A 9,770-nucleotide genomic window follows, 5' to 3' on the forward strand; every position below is an offset into this window, starting at 1 on the left:
AATTATGATGATCATAGGTGTGAATGGTAGACCCATAATACAATTTTGTGAGATGCATCTATTTGCTATTTACAACATACTGCATTTAGACATGTGTCCATACACTATATACACTCACACAAATGCATCTATGTGCATTTGTTTGGGTGTGTATGCACACATGTGCACGTGCGCATGAACACACATAGAGATGGTCATCAAAATAAATGAGAAGGCATGTGTGCAACATTATTTAAACCTTTTGACAATAAGGTGATAAGATTTTTTATAAAAACTGTTGTTAACATCATGTGTATGTTTTGAGATGCCTAAACTGGCTATCTTGGAGAGTGTCTTTATTTTAAATGATTGGGAATTTTTTTTGCTGCTAGCCATGGTAGGATTGAAGAGTACAAGTACAAGACTATGAAGGGAAGGAGTGTTTACCAATTTGAAAATTGAAGGGAGGGAGTGCGGTAGTTGCCTTGAGTCAAAAGTCTTTCAATGTGCTTGGCACAATGAAGTGTAGCCTTGCTTCCATAATGTGTGGAAGAACCATAATACTAGTGCTTGAGATTGAATTGTCTTTTCCATCATCCACCATGCAATTACACCCAATGGAGACCATGATTTAGATGGCATAGGAGCTACATGCCAAGCAAAACTTAGGATATGTTTGCAAACCTCATGCATCTCCATTTAGTGACAAGCTAACTAGTTTCCCTTAAAAGGTGAAACTATGAAGACTTATTAGATGCATGTTAAAGATTAAGTGGTTAGCTACTATAGAATTATTTCGTGCAAATATATATTAAGATATATTTCATCAATGTAATGTTTGATTTATATAGTGTTCACTATGCACACCCTGTGGTACATGAGCCATACACGCGCACACATTATAGGTAAATGATAGTTTGGAATGCCGCATCTAACTGTGATGAGATGTTTTGAGGAAAAACTTACATGACCTTGTACAATCCATTACTTTGAGCCTCTCTCTCTCTCTCTCTCTCTCTCTCTCTCTCTCTCTCTCCCCCCCCCTTTTATTTGTGTTGTGTGACCTTAGAGGAGCTTGGTGTCCCTTTTGCTCATAATTTGGATGGAACACAACCTAATGGCTCACTCATCTCAAAAAATCTATAGCTCGTAAACCACTAACGCTTTTGAACTCAAATCAATTGCACAACATTCCTAATTTTTCAAAGAGAACTCCTCCGCCTCCTTGTGCCTCTCCATCGCTCTGCCTTTGTTGCTCCCTCAAATTGTAATTAACCTATTAACCTAAGCTATACTAACCTATCTAATAGCCTCTCTACCTTTGCCTCTCCCTCCCCCTCCCCCTCTATCTCCCCCAAGGCTTCCAAGGCTTCACCTCTCTTTCTAGCTTATCTTTCATGCTAGAATTGCCGTTGTCTCCTATAGCATAGGATGTGACATGGAGCCGTTCGCTGCCTTGGCTCTTGGTATCAGCATGCAACCATTGTCGCTCTTTTGATCACCTGTCTAGGCCTACAACTGCCATACAGGCTGAGCAATTTTGGTGCCCAGTTCAACGAATCCCCGAACACTAGCAGCATTAAAATCGAGAGATTGTATAGTGATATCAATGTTCAAGCATCCTCCCCTTGCCCACCTCGATCCATCAACTTACTCTTCTTCGCTTCCCCTAGAATCGTCAAAGCGCAATGCGATCCTGACAATCGATCCCGACTTCTACAAGATACCTCACGTGGAGTACAAAAGCTTATACTCTTCAATTTGCCCCCGGATGACGACCTACTCTCAAGCTACTGTGCCTACAATTTACTTCTGCTCCTACTCAAGAATTGCAGCTATGGTAGCATCCTTCTGCTCCTGCATGCAAGCTAGCAAAGCATGCTCCCTTATAGAGATCTGCATGCCTCTCTTGTCAAGAGCGGAGGCGCTTATCTTTTTCTCTAAGGCATTCTCCTTGGTTGAGACTCTTCTGAGATCTCCCCCCCTTGCCCTTTGCGTCTCACCCCGCACCCCTGCGGCTTGCCCTCTCTAGTGATTTATATTGTGGGCAAGGGCGTGGAGAAGCATCTAGAACACAGATTTTCATTTCCTCACAGTCTTTTATCTCACGACACGTGTCCATAAGGCTTAGGTTAATTGAAATTGACCAGTTAATCCTCCATAACATTACCTTAATTCTACTAACTCCCCCTGCACTAATACTAATGTAAATTTTTCAATAACGTGGACACCTATTAATCTCTTCATTTTCACATCCCCGCGGGAGTCTAGAAGGGTTTAATTCAAAAAATTAAAGCCTTAATCATTCGTAGGCCTTTGCAGGTCTGCTAGTAGACCTCTTCCATGCGCGAGGCTACCGTTTGCCTCCATATCTTTGCCCTCCTGGTCTGGGGGACTTATATTTATAAGTGTCCAAGGCGGTTCAAAAGATTCTAATGATTCCTAGTGCTTCTGGCGATTTCATTTTTGCACTCTCAATTGCGCCACGATTCATCCTGTTGCCTGTAATGACTAGTTCTTACAATTTATTTTTGGGCCCTCTATTAGAGTGCATTCCCGTGTTGGGCAAAGCCATTGCCCTACAAATCGGAAGACCATTTTTGGTGCAGTCCTAGGGGTTATGCCGGCTATTGAGGAGATAAAATGAGCTCCGTTAACATCGGCATTTTCGTTGATGTTAGCCGGAAGAATAGGGTGGCTATGGATTTGCCTTGCTTTGTGCTAGTTCCAACGAGTAGAAGGGCTGAAATGCCTGTGGATTTCACGTTTATCTACCTTTGAAGTCCTAAATTTCAGGCTGCCTCAAGTTGGAGAAGGCATGGGAACAACTCGTTGCATGAGACGCCCTTGAGCTTTGGATTGAAGTTGAGAAAGGCGTGGGAATGCCCTCTTAGTCGTTTGCAAAGGGACCCTTAGACATAGGGATTATATTGAGTGGAGAAAAGGAGGAATGGTAAAACCAAAATTTAAATCCAAAAGCAGAGGGAGCCCAGCGGTGGAGAAGGGAATCTTTGTGTGGGGAGGCGTGCTCACCAATGGGACTCACATGGGAACGGATAATCTCTAGTAGCGCGGCGGGCGATGGCGGGAAAGGAGCAGGCGCCGGTGAGAGGGTGGCGGTCAAAAGTCAACGAGGGAAGTGGATAGAGGATAGCGTGCGCGCCAGAGAAGATGAGCTGGAGAGACACGTGGAAGGGATCCGGGGGACAAGTGGAAGAAGGGCCCAGGGAAACCATACTTACAGGCGCGCTCTCTATATAATTCTCTCTCTGTAGCGGCGGCGTGTGGATTCTCTCTCTATCTTTCTGGTTGGTGTGTTTTTTGGGTAGTAGCTAGGGGCTTTCTAATCTGGTCGCCCAGATCCCAATTCCCCCTTCCAGTAGCTTTGTAGCTATGGCCTCCTGCTCCTGCTCATTTCCACAGCTTTGAGCTTCTAAATGGCTCGCCCTACCCCCCCCCCATTCCCTAGCGACCCCATGGCCTCCCCCTCCCCCTCCCCCTCCCCCTCAGCCACGCCTCCCCCTCCCCACCCCTCCTCCTCCTCCTCCTCCCACTTCGGTGACACCTCCCTCACTAAGGTCTTCGTGGGTGGCCTCGCCTGGGAAACCCAACGTGACACCATGCGCCGCTACTTCGAGCAGTTTGGCGAGATCCTTGAGGCCGTCGTCATCACGGACAAGGCCACCGGTCGCTCCAAGGGCTATGGCTTCGTATGCTCCCTGCCTCCATCCTCTCTCGCGCGCGCTCTCTCTCTCTCTCTCTCTTCATATGCCTCCTGGTTTGTGAGCTTCACGGTCCGATCACAACCCTTCCCAAGCAGTTTTTCCTTCCTTCTCATTCTCGTGGGTGTCCTTTCCTGCGCAGGTTACCTTCCGTGACCCTGAGGGTGCAAGGCGAGCCTGCGCGGATCCCACTCCTGTCATCGATGGTAGAAGGGCCAACTGCAATCTCGCTTCCCTCGGAATCCGCTCTCGCCCTGGAACGCCCCATCACGGTAGGAAACCTCATCGCTTACACCTGCCACAAGCAAACCCATATCCGATCTCCATCATACTCTTTGATCAGTCGTGAACAGAAAGTTCAACTCGATCATCCGTGATAGACCGAGTCAGTCCTCAAAGAATGACAGTTCTTCTCTGGACGCTGACTGTACCTCTAGGACGGTTTCGTTCGTGTAAACCGCACTACTTTGCGTAGTCATTCAATCAGCAGTTGATCATTCATGGTCTTGTCAAGATTTTGGGCATTCGAATTTCGGAGGACGTCTGTGTATGAGACGCTTGTAGTCGCTTGGATATTTCAGGTGGACGATTTCGTGCAGCGAGCCCTTACACTGGGGGCTCTGCATCCGGGACTCAACTTTACAGTGGCGCGACTGCAACCTATTCTCTACCCTTCCCATACGCTTACAACCAAGGTTTTCCTTGCCCCCCCTATGGGTGAGTGAGATTCATCTTCTGCCGGCCACTGGGCGGACCGACCAGTCTGTGAACACTGCTTTGAAGCTCCGTTACAGTAGGCCAACTCACAAACACGATTGTACAGCTGCTAAAACCTATTCTCGTAGCTATGCTTACACTAAGATTTTGCAGCGTTACATGACAAATTAACATCAAGCAACTGAATGTGTCTTTCTCAGATATCCTCCGTACAACCCGGAGTACCCTTACCCGCCGGTATGTAGCCTTTCCCTGCTGCGTCATTTTGATTCTTGATCCGATAGAGTCCGAAAACTTACGAGTTACTTCCTTCTTACAGTTTAGGGTTGTCTCCCGGCTCCGTTTCCTTAGTTTCCGTTGATTTGGGGGCGGCAGATCGCAGATCTCATGTAATGATGTTTGAAATGTGTTCTCTCGCAGACTTTCCGTGAGGTCTAGTACTGACGATCCCCGCCTCGTGATGTGCGTACTGTGCGCAGAACATGTACAGTCTCTATGTGACACCACAATTTCCTCCCTTTTATGGAGGTCCCGGGACCTTGGGCAGTCCTACAGGCTTGTATCCTTATCCGTTTAGTCAGGCTCCGCAAGGTACGAGTGGGTTATCACCGCAACAAGTGAGTTACGGATTGCAAGTTCCTCCCCAGGTCGTACCCTATGCCAACCCAGGAGTGAGTACCATTACGACTTTGCCACCGTTCGGTGGTGCATTGCCTATGCCAGTGCAATCCACAGGTAAAATAAAGCTAGTCTTTTGTGATTGGAGAGAGATCTGCGGAGTAGTACAAGACAATCGCATTGGACTTATATACTTTGTTTTTATATTGATCAAGCGGAAGTAACGAGTTTCTTTGGTAGTGCATTCGTATTGATCTGCTTTGTCTAGATGCAGGCTTGACTGCAGACCACATGCCCCCAAGCGGTTTAGCAGTGTCGGGCTCTTCACAAGCACAGTTCGCCATCCCCGGCCCTACTCAACACCAGTTCCTGCCCGGAGTCGGTTCCCAACAGTCTTCCGGCTGAAATGTAGAATGATCTGCAATTGCCATACCCGATGCATAGGCGACATTCTCCTCTCAATTGTTGAGGGCGCTGTTTCGAGCACTTGTTGTGTATATTCGACCGCAGTTTCCACCACTGCCAACAAGAAGATCTCTGATGAGTTAGCTGGGTCCTCTAGTAGAACCTCAAGATGCATCCCTCAGGGAGTGCTGCCATCTGCTTTTCGTGCCCTGGCATGATATTCAGTCTATCGGGGGATCGCATATCAGTGCGGCGGAAACAATGGAGGGTTCCTTCTTCGATGGAGGCCGTATACATGAATTCAAGGAAAGCATTCTTGCTGCTATGGTTCTTCAGAGAGCTTCAAGCTCATACATGACCATAGATTTTTCCTTTGCCTATAATGTTGCATTTTGCGAGTAACGTAGACCGTAGCCATTTTTGCTAAAGCCGGGAAAGACGATAATGTAATGTAGCACATTCCGGAGAGGAAATTAGATTTCATTTTTTCGTGTGGAGTCGCTGCCGTTCAATTCTTCCCCGGTGGAAACTTACACACAACGAAGAGCTGAGTCTTTGCTCAGCGGTTTTTCTCAGCTGTCTGACTGACAGCCATTCATTGATTTAAATGTAGCGCAATTGCATACTTAGTGGGTAACAATTCCGACTTTCCATGCGGCTTTGCATCTTCCAACCTACATGTGAGGTCTGCTGTTATATGTCTTTTTCCTTGTTCTCTAGACTTTGGTCAAACTCGACCTTTCTGTGAGAAGTCTTTCTTAGATTTACGTGTTTACGACCTCGAATCTTATGTCATTGTAACTCCGGTGAGTATCTACACCCTTTTTTTTTCACTTGATCCTAATCAGATTCTTCTTTGAGATTTCCAAGAGCTTATTAATTATAAATTACCATCCTCACTAATCGATGGGATAAGGATGAATCGGGAATCATTAGAGTAGTGTACCCTCTACCCAATACATTCATACAGAAATATTAGTATCTTTCTATTAACGTGTGAGAACCACTTCTAATTCGAAGTTTCTTAAACTCACCATTTAAATTATGAAGGGCGAGACAACATGCTAGAGGATGAGCTTGCATATTTCAAGGAAAGTGCTAGGGTTCATAGGGCTGCATTTAACAGTACTAACAAACATTTTATTGTATATAACTCAAGTCTATGCTTGAACTACCTCCACGTTTATGGGATCTACACAGAGCAAAGGCAATGGAAAACATCTTCCCTCCTAGCATAGTTGGGTCACATACGGTTTGCTTGTGGAAAGAAGGTTTACTTGTCTCATTATTAGTTTAAACTCATTATTAGTTTAAACGGCTATAGGTCTCATGGTGACGTAGATATCCTTTCATAAATGATTGGTCTTATGTCTCATTGATCATCTTTTTAAATCATTGTTACGGTAAGTTCGAAGTAGAAAACAAAACGTAAAAGTTAATTTGTCTTATTTCAATCTATTCTGATCAACTCAGCTAGACTATAACCCTTGGTTGCCAAGGGTACAGGGGTTAACTTTTGAAAGGCCTACCCACTCATTGGCAAGTGTCGCACCTTTTGTTGTGCCTTGTTATGTCCAAATACATTGTGATCCACCATAACCAGCATTCAATATTTTTTGACTGTGATGTCTGTTGCAAAATGACCCATTGCCACTCCTTGATGTGCTTCGTCCATTACTATCTGCCTCTCATGTGGAAAGTCACATCTTGGGAGGATTATAAATGATCTTGAAATTGAACTCTTCTAGTAGAAGCATCCTTTTGACAACCAATCTTGGATTCATGACTGTTTTGTCAATCAAATGTAGGAATGGTAGCCCACAAATAAAGTCAATTTTAAACATTGTGGACCATTCCAATGGCCTCACTTTTGTGGTGGAGTAATTCGTTTCTTTTGTAGAGAACATTTGGTTGGCATAAAACATGGGGAAATTCATGTTGACATCAAGTTGAGACAAAATGGACCTGATTGCTATTTTTGATGCATTGACATACATGCACATGGTTTACTCTGGTGATCTCTTATAGAAGCTCAAGAATCCTATGAACACAAGCAAACTTGGTTGATATTTCTTTGCTCTTTCATTTCTTGAATGGCATCAATCTTTGATTTGTCTATCATTATGCTTCTATATGGAGTGATGTGCCCCAACACACAAAATACTTTTTATACAATTTAAGTGCATTGGCTTCATATTGTATACTATCAAAGTAATTCAGGAAAATGGTTATGACTCTTGAAGGGTTTTCTTCATGAACCAAGTTGAAATGTAGCTAGTGCATTCTTAAACCTGAATGACATCACTTTGCTTAAGTATGCCCCTCATTCGGTGATGGTGGTCGTTTCTTTGTCTTCTTTAGCTAGCATGATTTGGTTGTACGCATTGTATTGAGACTGTATTCATCCTCAATAGCCAATCAATTTTAGTTTTGATAGAATTTGCATAGTTGGGATTCATTTGGTATCTTTGTTTCTAATCAACTTCGCATCTAGGATCAAGGGGCTTCATTGTTGAATAAAATTTAGCGATAGACATAGTTGTAAAAGAGTTCTTTGGGCTTGCTTGATGAAGCCTTTAGGCAAGTTGTCATTGATCTATACTAGCTTCAGCTATTCTTTGAAACCCACATTGATGGCTTCCCCCTCAGTAATTTGGCCATTGTTGTTAATTTGGTCGATCCAATGCAAATGCTTCCCTTTGATTTTCATGCCTCGTCCTTCGTCTTTAGTGAACCCTTCGAAATGAGCAACTTTGGCTCCTCTTCATCCCCTAGCAACTATGTGGCTACTCTCATGGCATCAATACAATGTTCACTGCCGATAGCTTCTCTTCTATGTACATGCAAAATGTTTCCTTTGCTTCTAAGCATTCCTAGCTTGCATTCTTTCAAGATTGTTCTTTTTGCCATTTGTAAATGCAATTCCTTGCCTTTTTTTTCAATTTTGAGCGTACCATCTTCCCAATTGTGTCTCACTTTTGTGCCTTTCAACCATGGCCTACCTGCTACAACATCGGTGATCCTTGCTCATCCCATATTCACCACAATGAACTCATCATGAAGTAAGCCCCACTTATCTTTAGGCATGCCTCCTTGAGCATACACTTTGGCATCACTACTCATTGATATGCCATATTAATCTTGAAGGGTCATGGTTTCAAGTTCTTTGGCTTAAGCCATTGCTAGACTTAAATCTAGTGCCTCTCAATGTGGAATCTCTTAATCACGTGGTTCCTAAAAACCTTCATGTTGATAATTGGAACTTCTTCACCCTAGATCTTTATCTCAATCAATTATGCTCTACATCTTGCCCCCTAATTGGTGGGCGATCTTGGAAGACTTTAGTGAAGTAGAGAGTGATTTCCAACAATTGGTCTATTGAAATCATTACAGGTGATTCATGAAATTTCTCTCAAGCAGAATTGATCTTATTCTACTCCACTAGGGTGTGTTCTATTTTATCTCTTGCTCGACAAAGTTATCAACAAACCACAAAAATGTTAATCCTAAGAGGTCAACATGGACCCTCTTGCTTCTTTTCAAAAGCAAGTGCAATGAGGATTTCTAGAAAATTACACTATATTAAAAATGACATCCCATTTGTTAAACTAATAACTTTTACACAGAAGGTACCCAAATTTAGATTTTGAAGGTATATAACATAAAATGCAATTTTTAAAAGCCATGAGCTTTAAGCAACTATCATTGGTGATTTTGATAGCATGCTTTGTGCACATCGTCTACCTAGAAATGTTCTTGAGCATATTGAGAATGGAGAGTGAAGACCCCAAAGCAAATAGAGGTAGAGACTTCATTGTTGTGGGGGCATATATTAATCATCTCCTAGAAGATGACTATTATATAGAGTGTTGTGTTTTTTAGGAAATGGATTTCTATCAAAGGCACTTGTTTGAGATGCCATCTCAAAGGTTTCCACGTGCATTCATGAGAATTGATTCATGTGATAGGCCAACGTGAAGTTTTTGTATCCCCCTTGTGTTAAAGGTTATGTTATGGTGGAGACTTGAGCCTTCATAGGATGACATATGAACTAAAATAAGCCAACATAGCTTGGTCCCAAGCAATTGACAATATCATCATGGTGATCTACATCACTTGTATTTTTCCAGCCCTAAATTCATGAGTGGATAAATGGATTGTCATCAATTAGTCCAAGGATGAATTGGTCATTTATGGTGATGACCAAGTCATCCTTTTACATCTCAAAGTTTTGTATTCATATGTATATGTGATTCTTTGTGAGGGGTAGCATAGACTTGCTCATCAATTCTCTAATACTTGGAAGGTAGCTCATATATTCAAATGGAC

The 9,770-nt window shown here is 43.3% G+C and overlaps 1 protein-coding gene across 2 annotated transcripts; it reads left to right on the forward strand.

The window, feature by feature from the left end:
• The first annotated feature begins 3,518 nt into the window (after nt 1-3,518).
• Nucleotides 3,519-6,080, forward strand: LOC147879872 (uncharacterized). 2 transcript variants are annotated; one of them, XM_087371684.1, is made up of 6 exons: nt 3,519-3,689; nt 3,844-3,973; nt 4,283-4,418; nt 4,619-4,655; nt 4,898-5,153; nt 5,305-6,080. In XM_087371684.1, exons 1-6 carry the CDS (start codon nt 3,600-3,602, stop codon nt 5,439-5,441), a joined length of 786 nt encoding a protein of 261 aa, XP_087227810.1. In that variant the 5' UTR covers nt 3,519-3,599; the 3' UTR covers nt 5,442-6,080. The 2 variants fall into 2 exon arrangements, with proteins under 2 accessions (XP_087227810.1, XP_087227809.1); XM_087371683.1 differs by having other exon boundaries at nt 3,533-3,689; nt 5,311-6,080.
• Nucleotides 6,081-9,770: the final 3,690 nt, after the last annotated feature.

Source organism: Dipteris shenzhenensis, chromosome 33 (assembly GCF_047967505.1).
Source record: "Dipteris shenzhenensis isolate YYH24624 ecotype China chromosome 33, Dip_SZ_1.0, whole genome shotgun sequence".
Classification (NCBI taxonomy): domain Eukaryota; kingdom Viridiplantae; phylum Streptophyta; class Polypodiopsida; order Gleicheniales; family Dipteridaceae; genus Dipteris; species Dipteris shenzhenensis.

Excerpts from the sequence above, each read along its gene's own strand:
- LOC147879872 (XM_087371684.1), top strand. The coding sequence starts at position 3,600 with ATGCGCCGCTACTTCGAGCAGTTTGGCGAGATCCTTGAGGCCGTCGTC. Across the intron at positions 4,419-4,618 it reads TTTCCTTGCCCCCCCTATGG|ATATCCTCCGTACAACCCGG; the intron begins GTGAGTGAGATT and ends TGTCTTTCTCAG. Across the intron at positions 4,656-4,897 it reads CGGAGTACCCTTACCCGCCG|AACATGTACAGTCTCTATGT; the intron begins GTATGTAGCCTT and ends TACTGTGCGCAG.